This window comes from Plectropomus leopardus, chromosome 2, assembly GCF_026936395.1.
Source record: "Plectropomus leopardus strain MGB_pleo_1.0 chromosome 2, ASM2693639v1, whole genome shotgun sequence".
Classification (NCBI taxonomy): Eukaryota; Metazoa; Chordata; class Actinopteri; order Perciformes; family Serranidae; genus Plectropomus; species Plectropomus leopardus.
In genome coordinates this window covers 24,805,916-24,832,160 of record NC_142177.1, presented here as the reverse complement: position 1 = coordinate 24,832,160, position 26,245 = coordinate 24,805,916, and the positions used below count along the sequence as shown (strand labels likewise).

Below are 26,245 nucleotides of genomic sequence, written 5' to 3'. Positions count from 1 at the left end.
ACTGCTAGATGTTCAATAAAGATGTGTTACAGCGTTTTTAAAATTCACGTCAACCACAGAGGGAATGATCTTCAAGATAAACATCGGACAGGATACATTACATGGCTTGAATGTCAGCCAATCACTATCATTGAGTGTGCTGACATTTGAATTGACCTACAGTCCAGCTGGAGATAATGCCTAGAAATGTGTATGTGCGTGTAATTAAGAGCAAATATGTATGCGGTTCCTCATGTAGGTGTGTGTGTGTGTGTGTGTGTGTGCTGACATGGGAGAGGACCAGCATAAATTACAATTTCTTCTCTCATGAAAATAACTAATATATAGGGATTCATAAAACATAAAGCCTCCAGTGTTTGGTGCCTTCAGCACATTGGAAGGGGAATCCAATTATACAAAGTGTAAAAATATGAATAATATTAAATAGAAGTAGCCAGAAAAGGGATTTTTAAGTGTTTTGGGCACAAGGCCAGTAAGTCTGTTTGGCTGCTTTCCTCCTGGATCTCCACTGGCATGTATTCAGATGATATCAAATGAGGTTAAATCTGCACTTACGTGGACTGAAAAATAATGTCTGCAGGCTAGCAGGCCGATAACATTTTTAGTCCTGTTAGTAAGTGCTCTGCCATGCATGAAAAGGGACTGGAACAATGAACAGGAACTACCGGTACATATAGTGCAGAGATTTTCCTGTAGGGGGACCATTACAATTCTCAGATTTTACTGAAGCTAATCATTTTCACCAAACATTGAAGTACAGAGTTAGGGTCCTTGTTTCTGATCATTTTCATTAACAATACTTTGAGTCAACAGGCAAACTCGCAGCTCAGCCTTGTTTAGAGCAACATGCCAACATCGTTAATCTAACATGTTCACAGTGACAACCCAATCACCAGAAAAAAAAGCTTACAAATCGCTGACAGATTGTTTCTGCAGACTGCAGACATATTACATTTACAGTTACAGATACATTTATTATGTAGTGGATATGCTGAAACTCTACAGTTCAACAATGCTGTGGTTAACATTTGGTCAGGTTTAAGCAATAAAAAAAGATATGCCTGTTAAGGAAAGGATCATGTTTTGGCTTTAAAATCTCTGCTGGAAAAACAGCAACCGGTTGCTAAAAATCCACAGGGAACACATTTAAAAACACCCCAGCCACTGGCCGCAAAAATCACCCTAATTTGAGGGAAAAAGGCCACAGGAAAAACAGTGACAGGGTTAGAAAAACACCCACATTTGGTGCCTAAAAAGCCCTGGAATAATAGTCAATGGCCAATAAAAATCATCCTAAAAAGCCACCGGAAACACAGTGAGGTTTCCCCAAAACACACCCACATTTAGGAACTGTAAAGCTGCTGGAAGAAAAAAACATGTTTGGGGGCTAAAAAGCCTCTGGAAAAATATCCACTGGTTGCTATAAAAACACTTATGTTTGGTGCCTAAAAAGCAGCTGAAAACACAGCAATAACTTGCTAAAAAAACATCTCTTTTTTTGGTTAGTTGGTCTTGAACAATGGTCTACAGTGGTCTGCAGCTTAGCAGCCACCTAGATAACACACCATCCACCATCCCTTCCACCTCCAGATGACCAAGTCAGTCATATTACGTCACTTTGATAAAATTGATATGATACGATGAAACCTACAAATGGAACATATCCATGGTTTGCAGAAATGCACTATGCCAACATTTTCCTTTGTTGACTGGGCCTATAGGGGTCATGCCAACATGTTGACACTCAGTTGGTGTAAAGTTTATCATGCCCACCTTAAAATTTGAATGTAAGCATGTTAAAATGAGATGAATGGTAGGAATAAGTTTCAATATTATATGTTCTGCAGATATTTTGTCATGAATCAAAGTACTGGACAATTACTAATATCACCTGGAGGCGCTAAATGAAATGAGTTATTATGATACAGCTGGATGGGGACATGAATGTCTACCAAATTTTATGGCAAACCAACAAATAGTTGTGAGGACAACACTCAAAACCACATATGTCAATCTCATGGTGGCACTAAATGAAAAGTAAGAGGATCAACAAAGTCATAAGGATTCATCTTCTGGGAAGCAGAAATAAATTCCTGGCATCCATGTAGTAGTTGTTAAGCTATTTCAGTTTGGACAAAAGTGTTGGAACGACCAACCACTATCCTGCTTGTGTGGCTAAAAATATAAACTTATTCTGACATTAAATAGAAAAAGCATTGATAATGTCAGAATACCTGGGCAACAATTTTCATAGTTTTTTCCTGGAAGGAAGGACTTAGATATGCCATGTTTTTGTGTGCTGCCAGCGTGATATGAGTGTGAATATTACCGTTCCTCCAACGGTTCAGCTCAGCCTCCAGTCTTTGAACAGTCTCCTTCAATGACCTGTTCTTCTCCTTTTCCTTTTCGTACTTCTTCTTCCACTGCTCTGCTGTGAGCTCCAGGTTCACTGATACAGTATTTCTGATGGTCTTGGCTCTAATTGGAGGGATGCAGGGAGAAAGAGCAGCAGAAGAAAGGAAGGGAAGAAAACAACATGAGTGTGTGTGTGTGTGGGGTGGGGGGTGGGGGGGGTTAAGAGGAAAGGATATAGAAGAGAGAGGAAAAAAGAAAATATAAGAGAACAGAGGAACTGTCAACAAGGGTATTTCAGCCCTGGCTGCTCAATGAAAATGGTCTTGCATCTCATTAATTGGTATGCAAATTGGGTTTCTGCCAACTGTGTTTGATGGTGCATATAGAGAGAGGGGAGTATACAGAGGCAAGAAATCAGAATGAAAAAAAAAAAACCTCAGACCACATCAAAGTACAGCAAACATACATTGCATATGAGGATAAAAGCATTGTATGTGACTATAAATTATTGCTCAATTATGACGCAGACACGGGGTGTCACAGAGTTGAAACATTCATGATGCTACAGCTGCAGCGCTCAGCTGCAGCTGTGAATTTCACATTAGTGGCTATCGCTTAATTTCACACTCCAGTGAGAAAACACTGTTGTCTATATTCATTTATTCCCCGATATCACCGCGAAAAACAGTCCTATCTAAAGTCGTCTCATCACATCAGAATTAGTCAACACTTTATTTGGATAGTGAAATTCTGATAATCAAACATCGAGTGACAATAAAGTAAATGTTGAACAAAGTGGTGATGGCTAATTCATGTACTGAATCTATGCACACAAAGCAACAGTCTAACCATACACCTGCTCATTAAGCAAAAACCTGTATGTCTGTGGACCTTTCTCTGCAACAATATAGTCATTTGAAACATTGACAGCGCTGAAATATACAAATACTGTGTGAAAATTAACCCCTTGAGACCTGTAGGGCCATTGCCGATCCCCGCTGACATTCCCATCGTTAAAGTGATAGTTCAGGATTTTTGAAGTGGGGCTGTATGAGATACTTATGTATAGTAAATATTTTACATATAGTAGGTGGCAGTCGGTGCGCTCCCAGTTTGCAGAAAGAGACAGGGCCCGCACCCCACAGCTCAGCATTACCATGCTGTATAGAGGGGTTGATTTTTAAACGTGTTTTAGCCTCTTAAAAAATGCCTACCTATAAAACACAATGTCAAGTCAAAGTGGATACTATATTGTAAGTGTTTTCAACGGGAAGTTTCCTTTCAGTCGGATCACGTAAAAGCTGCTAACTGCACTTTGTGACCCAAAAAGCTAACCTGTGGCAGATGAGAAATGTAGTGCCAAAGAAAAGGCTGTGTGACGCCGAGGTAAAGCTGTGAAAATGATGATGATGTAAACCACTTCTTTGTGGCATTTACTGTTGACCTGCTATCTCCAAGATCCCCTGAATCCCTCAATAAAAAGAGAAAAGTAGGTCTATGGTAGGTCTCAGAGGGTTAATGTCATGTCATAGTATTTGAGGAGCCATATTGATTTTGATGAATAGATTAATCATAATGTTAAACAGTGACTGTGGCTGACAGACGGAGATAAGAGACCAAATCTTCTGTTCAGTGAGATTCAATATGCGCTGTGGATTCTGTCACTCCCTTTGCTCAGTCATGCATTATTTATTTCACCCAATACTCTCATGTCAGTCACTATTCAAGGAATTTATTGGTAGAGGAAAAAGGCTAGAGATGGATAAGGCGGCTTTTTCAGGATCTTTTCTTTCTATCTGTGAGTTGACCGTGAGCAATAGGGGCGACAAGCTGGCAAGCACACCAAATCTCTGCTTCTGCGAATGCAGCTTACCCTTAAGATTACAAAATAAAAGCTTTTAAAGCAATCCCAGCACGATCAGACACCACACACACAAACCCTGCCTCCGAAGCTGAGCATCAAAAGCAAAAGTTGGACAAAGTATGATGTGAACAGCATATGTGAGCTGAACATATTTCAGCAGAAAAACACCCCCCAAGCTGCAGCTGAGCCATGCATGCACAGTGCAGCTGCCCATGGTTACTAGGCATGTTACCGTTGGCCAAACATCAAAGTGGACTTGGTCTCTACATCGTTGTAGCTGGAGGGAGAGCAACAGATGAACATTGTGGTACGACAGTTCCCACCCAGCGAGTCCTGTAAGATGCGAGTCATTTTGCTGTCACGATACGGCACGTGGGATTTCTACAATGAGATAAAACGAGGAAGAAAAAAGGCATTAAAAATGAGACAGAAGAGGATTAAAAGACAGCGGAGGACATTTTGTGTTGCTGTAACATCATTGCATTTCTTTTTTCTTCACAACTAAAAATAATTGCTGTGAGCATCAGCACAGAAAAAAAAGAAACAGTTTCTCTCTGTCTGCTGCATCATTCAACGCATTACCTTTTTAACCTCTAAAACGCCTTCAAAAGATGGTGTCCTTGCTCAATGAACTAAGAATGGAAGGCAGTAGATTTATAAAAGATTTGTGAGGCATTTTCAGTCTGTGAGCCTTTCCATTAGGTTTATGAGGAATTCCCTAAGCCTTTCTGGTTATATAATAAGAGATGGTGAATACTTTAATTACGATGATGGAGATTGGAAGGGTAATGGAGTGGGCAGAACGCATTGAGTGAATTTACTGGTTGAGTTTGGTGAAATATGGAAATACCAGCTGTAGCCCTGTTATAAATTATGGAAAAGTGTTGCAGAAAACTAGCCAGCATGTCACTGCAGCATTCATCCAGTCCAGCCACAAGACAAGAATGTCAATACAGAAGGATTTTACAAAACACTGGATTGGGATCACATTACATGGTTTTTATATTTAGTGCCAACATCTATTAGATTCTTGCTTTCTACAATATCTGTGCATGTTAACTGGTACTGTGGTGTTACACTGGAAAATGATTTTGGGTATGGCAATTAAAACATATTTAATGGAATGGTTCGCCATTTTGGAAAATACTCTTATTAGCTTTCTTTCTGAGAGCTATATCCTCTTCCCCAAAATTATCACGCATAAGCAAGTTTTTAAATGTTGAACAACCTTATAAAAGTAGGATGCTAGTAGAAAATAGACATGTACAGGGCTCTGCAAGTGTGCCTTTTTGTTTTTATTTTTATGGGTGTGTCATGTTCGGCTTCACAAACACGCTGGGCAACAGGTAAGTAAACAATACAGATCAGCATGGAGGCCAGTGAAAATGTTACAGTAGGCACTTCTTTTTTATATCTGTTACTTATTTAGTCTCGCTATCGTTTTCCATGCCGACTAATTTGAAGTGAGGTTCGAACATTGCTTGGACAAAGACAGAATTTGAGGTGGCTCATCATTGAATAGTGCTGGAAAAAAGGCTAAAATCAGTGAAGCCGTTGGGAGCTAGATGCGATAAATACCCATGACTACTGCAGAGTTTTTTGTCTCAGGAATGAATGCTGACTATAGCCTTTCCTATGAAGGACAAAAGCCAGACGTTATCGGGTATTTGTGGGGTTTTTGTCCGGTAAGAAGGGGGCTTTAGATGTTAAAGGTAATACCACTGTCATGTCTCTATGATTACTATGAAGCTACCATCAGACGACATTAGCTTAGTTTAGCAGAGACTGAAATCAGGGGTAAACAGCGAGCCTGTCTTTATTCAAAGTGAAAAAAGGTGTACAAAAAGTGTAAAAATTGTGAGTTATGTGTTGTTTTGGGGTTTTTTTTCCCGTGGGATCTGTAGCTTCTTCCTAGTTGCCTGGCAACCTCACTGTTCCTCCCTTTTTTACGATCTTCAACCAAAGATAGCTTTACATTTACTGTTTGTAAATGAGAGCAGTATCAATCTGTGAGCATATATACCAAAATGACAATTCTTAAAGGAGGGGATACTTGGCTGATTTATTGTATGATTTGGCTGAGAGTGACATTAAAGCCATTCAGGTTGTTCTGATTTTATATGTTCAAGTAATTCACTGGAGCCTAGATTCATTTTTCGAACACATATTATTTTGGAAAACATACCGTTTTGGCAGCAATCATGAGGTATATGTCTGAAACAAACAATAATAGGACCAGCCTTAGGGAGCTTTACCCTGGAGGCTGTATAGATAAGAAAGGCGACAGAGAATTTTTCTCCACCTACCGTTCCCTCAGCCAGAGCTGAGATGACGTTCCCCAGAGCCGACAGAGACTTGTTGATGTTCTTGGCCTCATCCAGCACCGCTCCCTCTGCACCTGTCTTACTGACCTGACACAGAAACACACACACACACAGACACACACACACACACACACACACACATACACACAAAGCAAGAAAAAAGTTCAGAAAATACATGATCAGCATAAAAACATCAGCTGGGAACTCACATTCTTTTTAAGTAAAATTTTACAGGTCCTATTGTTCCGTTCAATTTCCTACAAACTAAGTGATCTTTAACATTAAATTCATAAAGGGGTTCCTAAAAATAACAGTTTAATTTGGTAGTAATTATAGGGGAAATGCAGACAGTGTTCAGTTGGTACACTTCCAATTAATTAATTATAATTAATTGCCAGCAAGAGAGTCTTTTAATCAGTGCACAGCTTGTAACTTGAGTGTACAAAACTGTGAGACTTACAGGCAGGCATAAAACTAAACATATCCGGTAATCAAGTATTCAATGATAAACAATTAATGAATGATGAATTCAGTCAGGTTTAAATGAAGCAGTTCAAGTAAAATCCTACGGAAATCAACAACTGCATATAAACTCAGGGAAGCTCAAAAAAATGTTGCAGACTTTTTTCTTAATTTTCCCAATAATGAGTGCCAAAAATCCCACATTTCTTTTTAGGAAACAGAAGGAAGAAAGAAAGTAGCAGACCTTTAAAAGAAACCACTGTATTGTAGATTGTTAAAAACAGAAACACTTTATATCAGCCAGCTTTTGAGAAGGTTCATGCCAGACACTTTAATGGAAAAGTCACACCATATTGTCTCATGATCGTCATGGGAAACAATTATTTACAGCGAGATAATGAGGAGCTCAATTATAGAGGAGAGCAAGTTGTCCTATCAAAGCCTTCTGTGGAGTGTGCACCAGCTTCCTGTTCAGCCAATAATATGCTGTATCGGCCTGAGAAGTTGTTGGAGCAGAACCGTTTCCTCCTTCACCCCCAGGGATGACCAAGAGAACTTACAGATGCAGCATCAGCACTTATTAGCCACAAACTACTGCCGTCAGCATCTGTACAGCCATCCACTACTCTAAGCACATGACTATATATTTTGCATCAATACTACAAACCCGAAACTACAGCCAAGAGCCAACAGTCATGTTCAGCCCTATATCTAAATGTATTTTCTGTCTGTTTTTTGGAGTATGACCTATGTCCTGGAGATGATTTGTTTTATAGATGGTGTGATGAGGTGAGCTGACTGAGATTCACCTTAAGGCCTCCAAACAAGAGGACAATTAGTTGCTTGTAGCGTTGCCCTCATCTGACCTCTGTCTCGGCTGAAACCTGCTTTAGAGCTTATCTGAACGCCGAAAAAAAGAGTTTATTATTTCTCAGGAAATGATTTTTTGTCTCCATCAGTGGAACCAATTGGATTCTCAAAATGAACAAATACTAACCCTGACATTGCATCGGTGGCAGAATTAACTGAGGCCTCTATTCCAGACAATGTGGAATTTAATGAAATGAGTGCAATGCCACAAAGTGAATGCTTTAAAATGCTCTAAGGGTGAAATTCAGGGCGTTATGCATTGTTTGCCTGCTTCTTTGATGTCTGAAAACACCTTCGGTGAGAAAAGGTGTCCGTTCCCATTGATACTTAATCTAGCTGACAGTGAATGTTGAGAGCTCTTAACAGTGTAAAGCCCTACTTTTAATGTTCTTTAGAGAAAATTCCCCATTCGTCCTACCTTCTCACTCCCAGCGAGGTCGACCAGGTACAGCTTCCCACACAGCTTCTGTTCTGTCTCCACGTTTTCTTGTTTGATGTTTATCAGAAAGATGCTGTGACTGCGAGAACTGTGTTCATTCATATCTGAAGAATAAAGTGCAGAGATGAGAGGAGAGACTCTAATTCAGTCCCCTTGTATAAGACGTCAGTCAGTTCATTATTTCCCCACAGACGAAGTTGTTAAGCAAGATGTTGCCATTGCTGCTCATCATGTGTTTCTCACCTTTGCACCTTTAAATTGTTATACTTTAACTGTGAAAAAAAATCTGACATGGAACGTCTCACAGAGTGAGTGTTAGAGCATAACGAAGATCAACAGTGTGACTCACTGGTGACGGCAACGTGACGGTTGGCCTTTCCTTCATCTATCACATCCATTACTTCCTCTGGGCTCGTGACAAAGCGCTCTGTGCAGCCCTTAGTAAGAGAAACACGCACACACACATTCATTTGCACTGTGAAGAAAGAAAACTAACCATCTACACATATTTGGACAACAAATGGACCAACACACAAGCTGTATTTGCTAATGAAAGCTCCTTTAAGTACAATTTTGAGTTGCACCATGCACGTGCACAGACATATGTTCATGTCTACACAAAGACAGACATATTAAATCATACAAAGATGACAAAATCTAATATTTACTTCACTTCAAATCTTTATCCTCTAATTCAAAATTTGGTCAAATGTGCAGAATTTCTTTTTGGCTATACAGTTATATTAGCTAGATGAGAAAATTGACATCAATCAAATCTACAGCCAACAACCTTAGCACAAAGACTAAAAACTAGGGGAAACAGCTCATTATTCATAATCGCTTATCCTGTAAATGGTGGCGCTCACATTCACACTGAACACTTGGGAGTCACCAATTAACCTAACCTGCATGTCACTAGACTGTAGGAGGAAGCTAGTGATCCCAGAAAAAAACACACTGATGCTGGGAGACAGGCAAACTCCACACAGAGGGGGCCTCGGCCAGCTGGTGGGTTCGAACTCAGAACCTTCTACCTATAAGGCTTCATCAAACAAAAATTAAATACACTCACGGGCATGTTATATTTGTTTGTTGTTTAATTCATACAAAAGCCTAAGTGTGAAAACTTTGATTTGCCACTTCATGGAGGGTTGTTTCTCTGACTTTTCTCAGCCCTGAACAGTTTGAACCTGCAGAGGAAGTTACTTGTTGCACCAGGAAATAGCCAAAATATTCAGATTTTGGTTGAAGTATGTGTGTTTTAGCATCAAAACGCTATTTTCCCAAGCCCCTCTGAATACATTTTCCCACATGACTTGACGTAGGTTTCTCCTCAATGATGTTGCTGCATTTAAACCCCCTGACTGGTCCTCTAAGTAACTGACTCAAACGTTCTTTAAGAATTTTGCATTATCAATAGGGTTGTCAAACAACTAATTTTTAAAATTGCGATTAACTGAAGAATTTCAATGCTTAATGGCGATTTATTGCATATTTTATCACATGATTACAATTCCATTATTTCACATTTCAAACTATTGTCTAAGTCTATATTGACAGAGTAAAGCAATTCTTACCAAATTGTCTTGATTAGGAATCAAATGACAGCAAAAAGCTCCATGAGACTAGCACCATGTGGGCATGTCTGTAAAAGAGAGACTCATGGGTACTCATGAAACCCATTTTCATTCAGATATCTTGAGGTCAGAGGTCAAGGGACCTCTGTGAAATAGCCAGGCTGTTTTTCTACTGCCAAAATCTATCCCAGCTTTGGAACGTTATTCATCCCCCTTTCTGAGAAGCTAGTATTACAAGGTTGGTGCCACTGGATTCTTCAGGTCTTCTAGTTTCTATTCTATTTTCAGTACCATCGCTTTAAAAATGAGTCTGGTAAAGCCCCTTAAACACAGGAATGTCGACAGGCAACGATTTAAAAAAACAAAAACGCTGACAGCCCTAGTTATTAATCTTCAAAATTAGCAATATTTCTCTAACCTCTTTAACCAGATCAGAAGCTAAGCAATGGACTGATTAAGTTCAAATCTAAAAGTTACACAAAAACACAAACAAACTAACCAACTGAGGCAGAGGTAGACCAGCAACTCCTGTGTCCCTCTGGGTAAAATGACTGTTTTTGTCTATGGGGGCTTTGAAGAGAGCAGCTTCAGTTCCCCTTCAAAGAGGGCTGTCTGACGGCAAGGTAAAGCACTGAAAATATTACACATACGATCCCACTTCAATAAATCAGAACTAACTAGTTAATTATCATTATTAATGGTCACCCCTTTAACTTACGTCACTGCTTTTTGCTCAAGGCTGACCTTTAGCAAAAAGCAGTGGAACCTAGAAAAGAGCAAAAACAGCTCCGCTTAATGACCATTGAAGATGCTGGATTTTTTTCTTTGTTTTTTTTAAGATTTTTTGGGCGGCTTTTGTTGCTTTATTGATTGTGCAGCTGTAAAGTGACAGGAAATGGGAGAGAGAATGGAGAGACATGCAGCAAAAGGCGGCGGCTGGAATCAAATCCGAACTGCGGCCAAAGCCTCTTGCTATGGGGGACGCACACTCTACCAGGTGAGCTAGAAGTCGCCCCGGTAGGTGGATTTTGACAGAGCTTGGCAGTTTCCCCTTGTTTTCAAAATTTGTGATAAGCTTTGCTAATCGCCCACTTGCTGTAGTCTTGCTTATATTTGAAAGACGGATAAGAATAAATCATCTTATCTGATTTCAACAGAAAATGAATCAGCTTATTTCTCAAAATGTCACACTATTCTTTAAACATACAAACATAACAAACTACATAAAAAAGGACAGAAATCTGAAGCATGTCAAACAGCAGTTGACTCACCTTCACATAAGGAACTCTGTATTTGTCTTCATGCACTGACAGATTGGTTTTTGTCACTAGGATGAGAGAGAAAGAGGTCATTGTGTTACCCAAAGCATTATCTGTTTTTTTGTGCATGTGCAAATGAGCATCTGCATGTGAATGTGTTTAACTCTCTGCACGACTATAATCCAACCTGACGACGTTCCCTTTATATTCATGAGTCAGACTCTGCTAATGCAGTGTGAACAAACGTGTGAGGCTCTAGCTATCAATGTTTTTAATGGGACTGAACTATTTTTGCCAAAGTCACAGAGAGGTTAAGCAGAGGCCTCCTCTAATGTTAGTGAACAAAATACTAATTTTTTGGCTGAGCCATTCATTGGCCCAAATTCCTGCATTAGTCATTTCACATTTGAAAGTCCTATCTTGTCGATGATGATTAAATTCCACCGGATTGTGGAGGCTGCTTTTTTTTCTTGGAAGCCTCATGCCTGTGAGTGTCCGTGTTTGTGTGTTTTATCACCCTACAGCCACTTTTTCTCTTCGCAAATACCTCCACAGGGTGTTGTTCTCTGTTCTGCCTCGATTCATCTCGCTTGTTGTCGACTCCTTTTTTTTCGTAGCTTAAAATGTTCCTCCGCTGCTGCGAACTCCCCTGCATACAAATGGGGGCTTTCACCACTGTCTCTGGCTCGATTAAAGATGTAATCACAAGGATGCTGCCTACGGCTCCCTGTCCGGGCCTCTTCATCATCTTACACTGGTTGTATATCCCAGTGATACGACAATGAGCTGCAATGTTGTGGTGCTTCCGTGTGCATAATGTTCAAAATCACAGCGCTTTATTGTCTGAGTATAAAGGAAGTAATAATACACATAATAATAAACATTGTGCTTTCCATAATAAAAACCTCAAGATGCTATATAAACCAAGTATTGTTAATGCCCTAAACCTACTCGGAGAGTACATAGAGCACTGAGGTTTATTTTTGAATGATGTTCAATGCCAGCGTTTTTAGGACATATAGCCTTAAATAAAAACAAGTAGACAAAGTACCTTTAGCCCTAAGTTGTCTGCAGTCTTCCTCCCTGAGTTGGCTGCATATAGCCTCAGCACCCCTCATTAATAAGATGGAGCAAAAGAAGTCCACACTCGCTGCAGCATGGTAATATTTTTTCTTAACTGTTCTTTTCTCTCATTAGGATTTAGTAAGAGGAAAATAAGATTTCAAAGTATGAAATGTCACCCCCATCCTGTGAGGAAATTACACCCTTGATGACAATGTTACTGTCTATCCTTATGCAGCTATAGATGTAGTTATCAAGGATTGGATTTCTAACTGTGTGCTGCCATCCCATTCTCATTCCTGACTCTTCTTATACACTCATAGGTCATTGATTTTAGCGAGTGACACCAACACAATAAGGTACCTTTCACGACGGTATGATACAATGCCAGGGAGTGTCACTTTAGAACACCCCTGGATGGCATCAGTTTGGTACTCCACCAGTTTCAAACAAACCTTTCACTGCTAGTAACAGCCATAAACTGACATGGCGTCACGAAACGTCAACAACAAAGAAACCTAGCACTTCATATGTAGATACAAAAGTCCACATGATCAAGTGGCAATATTTAACCAGTTGGAATGAGAAAGTGTTGGTACTGCAAGAAAACTATACAGCAGGGACACTCAACTTGCATTGCTCGAGGGCTACTTTTGCAAATTGACAGGTGGCCAGAGGCCAGTCACATTTCTAGGATTTTAGGACATTTTTTAGGATTGCAAGGCATGCCAGGGATTTTAAGAACGTTTCTTGGATTACAGTACATGTCCAGGATTTTAGGGCGTTTCAAGGATTGTAAGGACACTTCTAGGATTGCAGGACATTTTAAGGATTTTAGGTACATTTCTAGGATTTCAGGACATTTCTTGGATTTTATGACATTTTTAGGATTGCAGGACCTTTTAAGGATTTTAGGGACATTTCTAGGTTTGCAGATGTTTCTAGGATTTTAGGGCATTTCTAGGATTTCAGAACATCAGGGGTTTAGCTAGGACCTCTGTCACGGGGTGCAGAGGATCTTCCACTTGCACTCTTATCTATGAACAAGTTCTATTTTGACGCTGTTGTATGCACTCTGCACCCTGTTGGGGGCCAGATTTGCCTGTGGGCCATAAATTGAGTATCACTGCTATACAGTATGAACAAATGTGTGTTGTGTTTTCAGGGTGTTTAATGCATTGACACACCATCAAGCAGGTCCCGAATTTTATCCATGTAGATCTCAAAGTAGGAGACCTGCAGCAAAATAAACCCCAAAAAAAGAAGCATCAGGAAATCTTTAGAATGAAGCAGAGAGACAGAATAGATACAGATAGAAAAGGATGTAAGGGATGATCATTGTGCGAATATGCAAAATGATGTTGCAGTAATCTGTCCTCCTGTGGGTCTAGCAAGGTATTATCCTCTATTAGAAGACTGTTGTGTAAAAGAGAGGAAAAAAGCACAACAAATGTTGTGGGATTATCATGGTTTATATATCATGATTTATTGATGCTTGGCTGCTTCCCTCGGCCCATCCATGTGAGGATTACATCAGAGGCCCAAGCTGAATTCAAGCTGAATATATCATAAAGTAAAATTGAGCATGTGCATCCCCGTGTGACCACAACTGCAAACTCGATCACACAGACACACATGGAAATTTTTCACCAACCTTTATGTGAAATTCTAGGTTCTCATCCATAGCAAATATATGTTCGAAAATGTCCTCTGCGATGCGGGGGATGATTCCCATTCCCTGGGGATCATGTAGGTTCCCCTAGGAGAAGAGAGAAACAAGATGAAAACATGTGAGTGAGGAGTAGGATAAATGCAGACCCTGGGACGAATTAAGTGGAGAGAATAGTAAAAGAAAGGAGAGCAGAGAGTCTTTTGACTTGAAAAGGAACAGGGTTGTTTCCCAGAGAGAGTTGTAAAGGAGGTTAGTTCCCACAGAAGGCTGGGAGAGAAAGATAGTGAGCGACGACAGTGATAGAGGGAGATGTACTGTCAGAGGAGAGCAGAGGAGGATATACTCTATTAAAAAAAAACGTGTTTCTGTGTGCATGTGTGTGTGTGTGTGTGTGTGTGTGCCACATCAAGAAGTCTACCTTTTGAATTATTTAGTGATACTGTACCTCCATAGTGTGTGTCTTTCCAGAGGAAGTCTGCCCATAGGCAAAGATAGTCCCATTGTATCCACCCAGTACGTCTATAATGAGAGCAGAAGACACACATAGCGTGTTCAAGAAGGAAGAAAACAATGTGACAATGGAGAATGGCAGTAAGAACACCAAACCAAAAGAATATCTGACAGAGTCACTGACTTCAGCCAGCCAGGTTTGTAAACAATAAGACAGGAAGACAGACAAAGACAAATATCTTTGACCTTTGTGCCAAAGACGGATCAGACTGTGCCACATAAAGCCTGTGTGCACTGAGAGGTACATGGTATTTAAGCTTGGTTAGGTGCTGAACGACCTCTGTGGCTGCGCACAATAAACAACGTCCTACCTGCAGCGTTAAAGTCACCAGGAGGCACTCAGTGAAATACCAAGCGAGTATAGATATATTATTCTCTCTTCGTTCATCTGATAGAAGTGGTGGTGAAAAACAACACGTCCTGTCGGGGTTGAGGTTATAAAGCAGCTCACTGCCGAATGTCATATTGCTAACAGTCTAACTTTTATACTGCAGTAAAAGTCAAACATGGATAAAGAAAAACACTTCACCCTAAGAGGCAGGCTGCCACAGGTTAGCTGACCACAGACTAATCATAAAGGCTCTCAGCTGAAACAATACAACCCAGTCTCCAAAATAAATGTCGATATTGCAATCTCCCACAAACCACAGATCCCTTACATTTGTACTGTTCATATGGAGTGGTTCCATAAAAATGTGATGTTTCTTTGCATTTTAATTTTCAATTTTACGCTCTGACAATACTGTGATTAACATGTTGTTAGGTTTAGACACAAAAAACACTTGATTCAGGTTGGGATTTTTTGTTACAAACACAACTGGCAATAAACTTTAGGTTAAAAAATACCCAGGTTGGTTGCTACACATATGGCTAAAAATGTTGACCCTCACCTTGAAAATTATCCAGTTTTGTTGCTACAAAAATGGGTAGATTGCCCCAGCCTCTCGTTAATAAATACCCGCTTTGTAACTAAAAAATTAAGCTGCAAATGCCCCAACCTTTTGTTAAAAAAATACCCCTTTTGGGGCACCCAGTGGCATACCTGGTGGAGCAGGCATCCTATGTATGCAGGTTCAATTCTAACCTGCAGCCATTTGCTGCATGTCATCCTCTTTCTCTCCCCCTTTTACATGGGATTTGTCCTATCATAATAAAATCCCCAAAAATTATCTTTAAAAAATACCTTTTCAGTAACTAACTGGAAATGTCCAAAACTTTTGTTTTAAAAAAAAATACCTGACTATGTTACTACAAACAAGTCTGGAAATGTCCCAACCTTTCGTTAGAAAATACAATATGAGAAGCTGAGATCATATACATGTAATCAGACCTGCGTCACTTAAGATATTTTGATATGATATGTCTGGTGTGTAGCCACGTACAATGTAAACATTTCAAGCTGGCAACTGGACTGAACTGAAGAACCCTTTCCCTTTCCTTGCCTCTCTCCTCCTGTCCTGTGCTGCCTTTGCTCTCTCAGCTCAGCAACATCACCTCCTCTGCATCCGTGCACGTCCTACTGAGACCCAAAATAAAAGAAAGTATAAAGTATCTGTCCAGGAAAAAAGAAAGGACTAGAGTGCACTGATTGATTTTCAGCCTCTTTCAGCCCCTTTCTGCAAAACAGAAAGACATTTTCAAAGATAAAATGCATCACATGCAACAAATTAAAGGAAATATGACCAATTCAGTTCTTCATTAAGGCTAAAGGCCTCAACCATGTTAGTAACAGATTCTAATATGCCTTTCTGCAGCAGTGAGATGATAATGTCAGCTCCCTACAGGAACGGGTGACATTTTTCTATTCTCCAGAACTGTAATGCAGAGAGAATAAAGAATCTGTCTCTGAACAGAAATAAGGAACACTAAACAACATGAGACCACCACAAAGGGAAACACAGAAAAAAAGAAACACGGAGGAAAGACAGCAAGAGTGTGAGAAAGGCAGTGAAAAGGCCAAAGAAAGAGGCAGAAAAACTGAGAGAAACCGACAGCCAGAATGACCAAGAAAAGAGATAATGTGTAAACATGAATATTTCTCCAAACCAGCTTTCTCTGGCCTCGCTTGCCCTCGCTGTTACCCTTTTCCCCTGACACATTTCAAATCTCACTTTTCATCTCATTCCTTCATTTTGCTAAATCCTAAACCCTGAGTTTTTTCCAACCCCGCGCTGCGATTCATCTCGCCTTTTTATTTCGTCTTTCCTCGGCCTACTCAGTAATCTCACACTCTGTAAGTAATCTCTCCCACCAAATCAATCTCTTTTTCATGCTCCATCTCCAGCTAGTTCAATGGAGTTCCACACTCGCTTTGAAGGTGGGAGAAAAACGAGACCCTGACAGGGGGCGGGAAAAAGAGGCAGACGAAGGGAGGAACAACGGAAAGATGATTCGACTCTCGCATGGTTTCGTTTGATCTAGGGACTTCTGGGTATGCCAGTTACGCTGTGTCGTGATAAGCATGCATCTTGTAAATCTGTGCATGCCGATGCACATGCCTGTTAGTCATGTGAACACATCTTGTCAAGGAAATTTGTTTTCTCACTGCATGTAAGGGGCTGATAATGGTTGAAGTCAGTGAATAGAGTGTAAATGGACAAAGCTGATAGTTAAGGATATCGCAATTCACAGTGTATTGGTTTTATTGGTTCTTGTGTCACTCATGTGTTTTTGATTTTTTTAAAAAGGCAAACAATTTACATGACTCACCCTCAGGGTTGGAAAAAAATAGTATACAAGTCACAAAGTATGGTATTTAAAATACAAAATATGAGTGACTATATTTCTTTGCAGCTCAAGTTTAAATTAGTGGATTCTGAATACAGTCACTGTCTTTAAAATGTCTTTAAAACATTAAAAACACAATTTCCTCAGTTAAAGTGATGCAAGGGAGCATCAGCGATGAAATGACTTTGATTGCATTGTTTTCTATTGGAATGTTGCAGCTGGCTGAGAGCAATAAAGTGATGCTGTATTAGGCTAAACTGTTGTTCTTCTGTTTCTATTTATTCTTGTTGCTAGTGTCGAAAGCTCTGCAGTGCACAAGGAACAGTTGATTTATTGAAGGTGAAATGAAGACTTATTAACACAAAGCTTCCTAATTTAACTACAAAAACCTAAACAAAGTGGCAAATAGAGTTTCTGGTAAATGACCGTTGCTAATTTCAAGTTAAGCTACTTGCTATGGGCAGTACCAATGGTTTCCAACTGGTGGGCCATGGTCCAAAAGTAAACAGGTCAGCTTTAGAAAAACACACTTTATTTTGAAGTACAGTGAATTTCCGGCACAGAGCTTTTATTGTGAAATGCTGTCTCTGTTAATTCTTAAACTAATAATTAAGGAGAATTCTGGACCAGTTGGTAACCACTGGGCAATACTGTCCGTCATTTCCAGGAAATATCACAACATAAAACATGTTTTCTGTTTAAAAAGTACAAACAGAGAGAAATATAAAGTACGCAACCGCCTTTATAAAATATCTAATCCAAAGTATTAAGAATAAATTACTGAGTTTAAGTAATCTAATGGAATATGTCCCAAATTATATTTTAGGGCATGTCATCCTCAATCTGTGGTGGAATATTTTTTAAAAGTAACCCTCCCAACACTGCTCACCTTTGACAATCTGCTTGGCACAGGTGTTGTAGACCTGTATCTGTGTGGCGTTCGTGGGGAACACCTGGTCAAACACGTAGGGCTTCCCCTGCGGAGACAAACACAACAAAGTCAGCTATACAACGACGCAGACATTTTAGAGAGTTGCTTTCAATTACTGTCAACACCTCATTCTCCCCTGTGACTCACTGTAAAAATCTGCCCTGGGAAGTTTTTGAAACTGAGCACAAGGTGTGTGTGTGTGTGTGTGTGAGAGAGGCTTCACACATCATGTTTATCACTAAAACATTATGTAAAGCCATATTGCCACTGTGAAAAAGAGCCACATCAATATTTTTTACACAGTGACATGCTTTATAGGGGCTGTGTCCATCTGTGTGTAGCAGTCCTGAATCGCAGCGCATATATCACATTAAGTGGCCCATCTGTCTCTTTTGAGTGCTATGCATCCTGTGTTTGCATCTGACTTCATTTGTGTGTACTTTTTGCACTGTTTAGAGAGCAGTGGATGTTTTGAGTGAGCGCAGTGTGAAGCCTCGGGCAAAAGGGCTGTGCGACCCCGAGAGAGACAGAGAAAGAAATCACATCTGAGGTGAAGCCATTAGTGGCAGTGTTCAAGGACTTGAAGAGTAACGTGATGGAGTGGAGGAGTAGAGCAGAGGAGTGGAAATACAGAGAGTGCAGAAGAAAGTGGATGGCCTGAAACCAGTGAAGGCATGTGAGGGAGACAGCACAAGATAAAAAACACAATGTGTAAAAATGAAAACAAAATCTGTTTGTTTGTTGTTTTTTTTAAATGAATCCATGTCACTTAACCAGTCAGTGAGGAACCAAACAAATCAGCCAATCAGCTGACCACCAGCAATAAAACAACTTATGCAGCCAACCAGAAATATGCCAATTCAACACACACAGGCTTGGATTGTCACTCAACCAATTAATTAACCAGCAAGCACCATTGAGCCGAAAAGTCAGTTCACCCAGATATTCAGTCAACCACTCTGTTCAACATATTCACTTACACATCAGCCAAGACTGAGAGCAGTCTAGGCTCCGACTACTACAGGCAGTGTGTGCATGCATGGACGCACACATGCATGTGTGTTTGGTTACATATAGGAATGTATAAAGAATTTACAGTAGCAGTGTGTGCAATTGAGCAAGACAGCCCTGACTACCCACAAACCCTGCATACATCCACTGAGAGAAACAGACACTGTGGAGGATATCTGACCTTCACATTAACGTTTCCCTCACATTTTTTCACTCTGCTCTTTCAGTTGTATTGATTTCATGACTTACCTTCAGGGCATTGATGGTATATGCTGAACTATATGAAGGTACAGTAAAGATGTAAGATTTCGATACAACTTTGTTCTATGCAAGTTAGTGACCTGTATAAAACTCTTTACTTTTTAAGAGATAGTTTGCTGATTTTTAACCAGCTTTGTATGATAACAATGTGGACAGCATGTGTAGGCTAAATGAACTGTGGTAAACGTCCCTCCATCTCACTTGTGTCCAGATGTCCATGCTCATTTGCCAGGTAATTCTCCGACTGTTCAGGTAGTATTTGTAAATGAACTGTGTTAAATCTCTCCTAATCCTAATCTCTAACACATGCATGTGTTTAACGTTATTCCATACCTGCACCAAAATCTCCCTGCCAGCTGGCTCTGGGTGAGGCTGTTGCTCCAACTACAGATTGTGCTTTGCCAATTACAATACTTAGGGCAGATTGTGCCTAAGTATTGTTTTTCCTTACAGTCAATATCAAGTTTTTGTACCAGCTAGTTTAAAGTCTTAACCTGTCAAATTATCATCAACACCAAGGCTGGACAAACATTTAACTTCCTGTAATGTACAAGCTGTAAATATGGAATAATTTTTAGTCAAGAGTTGACAGTAAAAATCAATTAGCCTGCTGGACATCATTTTGAGCACAGACAAAATATGTCACAATGATTGTTTTTAACGTTTGAAGCCAAAAATCTAACCTTGCAATTATGATAAAGTTAAAACCTGCAGTCACTTACATTTAGATTTATAGCCAGTAACCATTTCTATTGTTAGCCAACATTGGTTTAATGGACAGTTCTAAATACTTCTCATTAGAAAAACATGTGTCCTACATGCATCTAAAAGAGTGATGTTATCAGCTCATTTATTTGTAGGCTACTCGACTGCAGTAACAAAGACACTGGATCTGAGTCATGACAAGAAAAACTGTGGCTAATGTCTACAATTTTCTCTATGTTTCCATGAGGAAAAACAATGGCTAAGCTCGCATTATGTCCCCAAGCAGTAGCGTTCTGGTATGGTGCACTTCTTGAGCCAAAGCAAATGCCACAGTCCTTTCTCTCTCTGGTTTTCTCTGGTCATGCACTAATTTCAAAAGTATTTCTGTCCTTCTCCTGCAAAAGTTTTCTATAAAGACTATCTTTCCAGCAGTGAAATACTACTTTAATGGTATTTTGTCTTGATTTGATAGTATGACAGTGCAAAGAGACAGAAGAAATAGCCGACATGATGAGAAATCAGGTTCCCAGGTGAACCAGAACTGTCAAATCTTAAACCACATAACCAACTGGACACCCTGATTTATTTGTATAATTGTCGAAATCATCATTGCATCAAATTGCATCATTTCACTTCAAGTAAGACTTATTAAAAGTGCGGGGGCCCTAACACAACCAGACACGGGACTCAGCTTTGGTCTAGACTCATAATTATAGAAAAGTGAGTCAGCTACGTCTCTTTCAAGCCTACAGACTTCTCAAAGAGTACTTCATCTTATGACTGACAATATAGCACTCTTATGTAATGTGGATGTGCTGTATAACGGACAGGATTTACATTGGCCACAAACCAACAGTTTTATATTCTATCCTTATTGTCAAGAGGCTTGTAGGAAGCGGGAGCTCCACGTTACATAAGCAAGTCATTAAATCCATACAAGCTACGAGAGTCTTGTTCTGTTCATGACCACGTACTAGGCAAGAGAAGATGATGCTCCTATGAGGGAAACACATCATTATTGCTATTGTTTTTTTTTAATATAAAATACACTTTGTTGATCTTACAGGCAGAAAGAAAGTAAGGCATTAAAATGGTTTAGACATAGGAAAAAAAAGAAAGAAAGTGAGAGTTGCACTAACATGCTGTCCTACATGATGCACCATCTTGCATGATATTGTTTTTTACTACTCTTAATATACTCACCAATTGCTATGCGAATGCTTTTTGCTGTCACATAATCTACTATGAAGATGATGACATTTTTCTGCCCTTTACATAAAAGCCATACGTCTCAGTAGGATGCTCTAAACTGTGATTATGTGTGCACCAGCAGCCTGGGATAAAATACACCAATAATCCTCTGCACCTCCAAGTATTACATATTGGCCCTGCTGCTTCTCAGCCTTTTAAATGACACATTCAACAACAAGCTTGACATAAAATCCCAGTGCACACAAATATATCAGTGGCTTGAATAATAAGTTCTGTTCCAGACTTTCTAGGATGGATTATTTTACAGTTTAACTCACAATTTATCATGTTCCATTTTCAGTCCACAATTATTATGTTGGTTTTCAAGTAGCATTCAGTTTTACTGCTTTGCATTTATCTGTCAATTTGTGTACAGAAATTCCCGCCATTGTAGGCAGGACAAATATGTTACACTATTAATTGTTTATAATGATCAATAATGAATTATGGGAAGTATAATGAAGAATGAGTCTTTTATAAAGTCAATATTTTACACAGGCTGAGAGCAACACAACAGGGAAGAAAAAGTAATTTGATGCAATAATGTGAAGGCATTTAGGCAAGCTGTGCCTACAGAAATTTAAGTAGCCTAACTTACTGCTGTTTCACAGCTTGACTAAATGCCTTCGAATTATTGCATCAAAATTATAAAACCTTAATTTAACAGTGTTTACAAACAAAATGTGTTCTGTAAGCCTTCTTGCCCATGAAGCAAGAAGAAATTAACCATTAATGCTAGCTATGATAAATTAATCGATGAATTGAAATATGTGATTTTAAATGTTGTTTAACTACCAAACCACATTTATGCAATTGGAGTCCCTTATTGATGTGGTATTAAAAAAATTAAGATTTTGAAGGATCAAAATATATTTTTCACTGATGCAACAAGTAGAAAACTGGCTTTAGCTTATGCTAGCTGGGGCTATCTCGCCAGTTAGCAGTAGATAGCAAGAGCGCAGTAACCGCAGTTTGTTTACATCTGTTTTGTAGGCCCAGAGTTTCTTTTAAAATACACATTGCTGTGGCATAATAACTTTTATATTGTAGGCTAAAACCTATGTCAAACAGTCAGCTTCTGGTTTTAACCCTTGACTGTAAAAATAATGGACATAGCTACCGTGACGTCACCCATTGGTTTTGGGTGTGACTAGTTTGGGGAAATTAGCTATGGACACCAACACCTTTTTTATATCAGGCTGTAAATATGTTTACATCTGCTGTAAAGATTGGCATTTTAACATGGGGGTCTATGTGGATCAACATGCTTTCAGAGCCAGTCTCAATTGGCCATTAAAAGAACTAATTTTGACAGATTTTTGGCATGTATGGCTACAACCCTGTCGCCAGAGTGAATGTTGAAATTGTATATTTCTGCCAATCAAAGATATGTAACTTGTATACATTCTTATACAGCGGATATGTTGAAACTTTACAGTTCTGTTGCACAATGCTGTTTCATGTGTGGTTAGGGAGGACCCACATGCAGGACAAGGCGATCCTGAAAGCTGACAGGCAGGAAAATTAGGAGGCAAAACACATGGGAACATGAGCAGATGATTAGACAAAAAAGCCTAAAGAACTTAGCAGACTCTAATAAGGGAAGTGAGAACAGGTGAATAGACGGCAGAAGTGACAGGTGAAACTAATCAGGGCGTGCCAGAACAATTACTAAGGCAGAAATAACACACAAAGACAAGAAGTAAAACCAGACAAGAGGGGTGAACCTACAAAATAAAACAGCAGACTGACTTAACATGAATGGATACATGAAGCAAGTAAAAACAAAACAGAAAAAATGTTGCTTGTTAGTCTCAAACAGTAGTCTGCAGTGCACGCCATCCACCATCCCTCCACCTCCAGATGAAAAAGTCAGCTCATATGCATGTGAACCAGTACTGCGTCACTTTAGAAACAATGTGATATGTGTGAAACGTAGACTACAAATAGAACATACCTGTGATTTGCAGAAATGTACAATGCCCACATTTTCTTCTAGCAACTAGGCAAGGGGCTGCACACATTTTTATTTGACTTATCAAACCAATTAACAGCTAATTAGCTCAACATTTCAATTTCCATGTATTTTCATTTGGTTTATTAAGATAAAAATGTGATAGGCACACACAGCAGCTTTTAATCCTTTTTTGATTATCCATGATTTAAAATGCAGCCTGGTACAGCTTTGGTTCTCTGACACAACATAAAATCAAAAATAGTAATTAAATACTTCAGCCTTGTGATCCTCTTGCACTCTTTCGTAAATGAATATTTTGAGACTACTATATTAAGTTGATATATTGAGAGTAGGCGAGACTTGTTATTTCAGTCTGCGAGAGAGATCAGTGCCTCTGTTGAACCTATTTTATAAAGAAAAGTCACCAAGGCACAAAAAAAAAACGCAATTTGTGCCACTCCCAACAGCTGTAGCAGAAATCGGGCAGCATTACTGCAGTGTAAGATGTTGAGTGGGAACATTTATAACCTTTCACTCTACAGTTCTGGCTTTAGATAAAATAATTTGTGATAAAAGGTGCAGTTTGGCAGAATACAAGCTTCAGTTTTTTGTATTATTTCGCCTCCATTTCTTGATAAGCTTAACTGTTATTTTCAAGTGCTATAATCACAGCCGAAGGTACAAACAAGCTTCCTATCAGAACTGATTGGAGCTGAATCTGTTCCCAATGACCCATTTGTAATGCTACACAGTATGCACATGCAAACCACACCAAATAGCAGAGAGGGAGGGAGAAATCATGATGTGGTCTTCATTGGGGTGAATAAAATGAGTCAGTTATATAAGCTGGATGAAAAACAGCCCTTTGCCAATCATTTGTTCCGCTGGCTCCACTGTTAAAACACTAATCTGCTCCTGTGCTGCAAAAGTATGATAATAGCATAAAAGTAATAGACATTCTGTAAGCTTTCTATCTGAGTGTCCATCTCTCCTTGGCCTGTCAGTGCAGCCAGGTAAAGAAACACTTACTTGTTTGTCTGTTTGTATAATTTAACGGATGTCTTTTCAATTATTTGCATGCAGGTTGACTGGTATGGGAAGTGTGTGTGCATATTTGAGTATACCAGTATGCGTGTGTACAAGTGCAAATAATATATCAAATTATGCTTGTTCATGCAGACATTGTACATGGCCCTCAGCTTTGTGAGTGATGTCAAACACCCACATGCCCTGTCCAGCCAGCAATCTGCTAGTGTCTGCCAGGAGACAAAGAGGCGGTGGGATGCAGGCAGAGAGAGGGGGAGAAAAAGCAGGAGACAGACAGAGCGAGAGCGAGTGAGCGAGCGAGTAAGAGAGAGATAATTAAAAACTGCAATAATCAACAGAAATGGTGAGAATCACTGGCAGTGGCAAAGAATAGCTGAAAACAAGACTGAGCTGAACAGAACCAAAACAAGGAGAAAATAATCAGAGTAAAAAATGATGCAAGTAGAAAAATCAAGATATATAATCACCATAAACAGTAACAAAAACAGAGACAAAGACAGTGAAATACAATCAACATCAGAAATGACTGAGGGGGAGGTGGAGAACATGCAACAACAAGAGAGGCAATCGACTGAAGGCTGGAAAATGAGTTAACAAGAGGCAGTGACAGAAAAAAAAGAGAAGGATAAAGGGTTCCAGCAGCAGCTGTTGAATTTAGATGGAGGCCTTCTGGTTCACAGCGTTTTATACCCTTAGGACAAAAGAGGCCCCTCTTTACCAGAGGGCTTGTCATGAATACACTCATAACGGACACACAGACAATACAGAGACACATTTTTATGTTGTACATATGTCTGTAAAAAACAATACTTTCCAAGAAGGTACTAACATCAAGCTAAATGACAAAATATGTTGTTTATTGTGCAATCAGAAACACATGATGTTAAAACAAGAGTCTAATTCCAGCAGCTCTATAAGGCAGTACATTATGGCAGATTGTAAATGCCTAAATTAAAGTTTATGTATGAGACATTCAGAGAATAAATATAGACCTTTTCACTGCTATTCCATTGCTAAGGCAACAGCTTTTACTTTACGTCTCGTCAGCTCCTTCTCCAACAGGAAATAGACCAAATCACTGATGTTGTGCTAACAGCAACACTTACTTGGAGATATGTGAAATTGTCAAAACTTGTCAATGGTGTTGTTATTTTCAGCTGTAACTGTAACAATTAAAGATATATAGTTCAACACTGTGGTCGGACCTATGTGATGACTGCTGTGCTTGTATAATGTGTTGTCTTGCTTTGCAGTCATCTTTGATAGACAAAATCTACCATCACGGAAGCTAAGCAATACACTGTTGTGGACAGGGCTACAGTAATCTGTACTTTAGCAGACTAAAAAATATGCTATATTTGAATATTTTCTTCACTTTACCTTACAAGCCAACTGATGAAAACAGAGGAAGACCGGCATCCTAGTCTTCTGCTAAGGAAAATTATGTCTTTGTCAATGGAGTCTGGTGGATTTGATGTAACAGCTTTGATTCCGTTTCTAAAAATGCTGTCTGATGGCAAGGTAAAGCGGTTTCAGACAAGATCTTGAGCGGGTAACCTCGGTAGAGCAACAGACTTCCGGTTTAGCACCTTGCTTGCTTGATTTGTGGACTAAAAACATTAATCTTGCAGCTCTTTTAGACTCTCCAAATGTTAACGAACTGGATTGGTTAAAGCTAGATAGTAAAATGAGTCATTTCGCAGGGGTTTTGATGTTCAGAAAAAGTTATTTATTGATTCACAGACGTCTCTTTCCCAGTGTAAGTCAATAAGAAAGTGTTTCTGGGCCAGTGGGCATCACATAACCAACATGGACAATGTAATTCCACTTTTGGCCACTACATGAAATTTGCATTTGAGCCTGGCAAACTTCCTGGGGGCTTGTACAGTAGCCTACAAAAATGGATCTAAACAATTAAGATTTCAACATATTAAATCCACAACAGCTGCGACATCCATCCT

The 26,245-nt window shown here is 39.4% G+C and overlaps 1 protein-coding gene across 3 annotated transcripts in view; it reads right to left on the bottom strand.

Moving 5' to 3' along the window:
• Positions 1–26,245, bottom strand: part of kif5ab (kinesin family member 5A, b) — a 90,592-nt gene that overhangs the window by 45,254 nt on the left and 19,093 nt on the right. For all 3 annotated transcript variants that reach the window (XM_088088980.1, XM_042505773.2, XM_042505781.2), the window contains exons 3-12: positions 18,011–18,098; positions 14,330–14,403; positions 13,867–13,971; positions 13,400–13,448; positions 11,163–11,218; positions 8,664–8,751; positions 8,294–8,418; positions 6,526–6,630; positions 4,452–4,600; positions 2,330–2,478 (exon numbers count right to left, since the gene is read on the bottom strand). In XM_088088980.1, the coding sequence (XP_087945106.1) occupies positions 2,330–2,478; positions 4,452–4,600; positions 6,526–6,630; positions 8,294–8,418; positions 8,664–8,751; positions 11,163–11,218; positions 13,400–13,448; positions 13,867–13,971; positions 14,330–14,403; positions 18,011–18,098 (988 nt within the window). The remainder of the gene's footprint in view (positions 1–2,329; positions 2,479–4,451; positions 4,601–6,525; positions 6,631–8,293; positions 8,419–8,663; positions 8,752–11,162; positions 11,219–13,399; positions 13,449–13,866; positions 13,972–14,329; positions 14,404–18,010; positions 18,099–26,245) is intronic.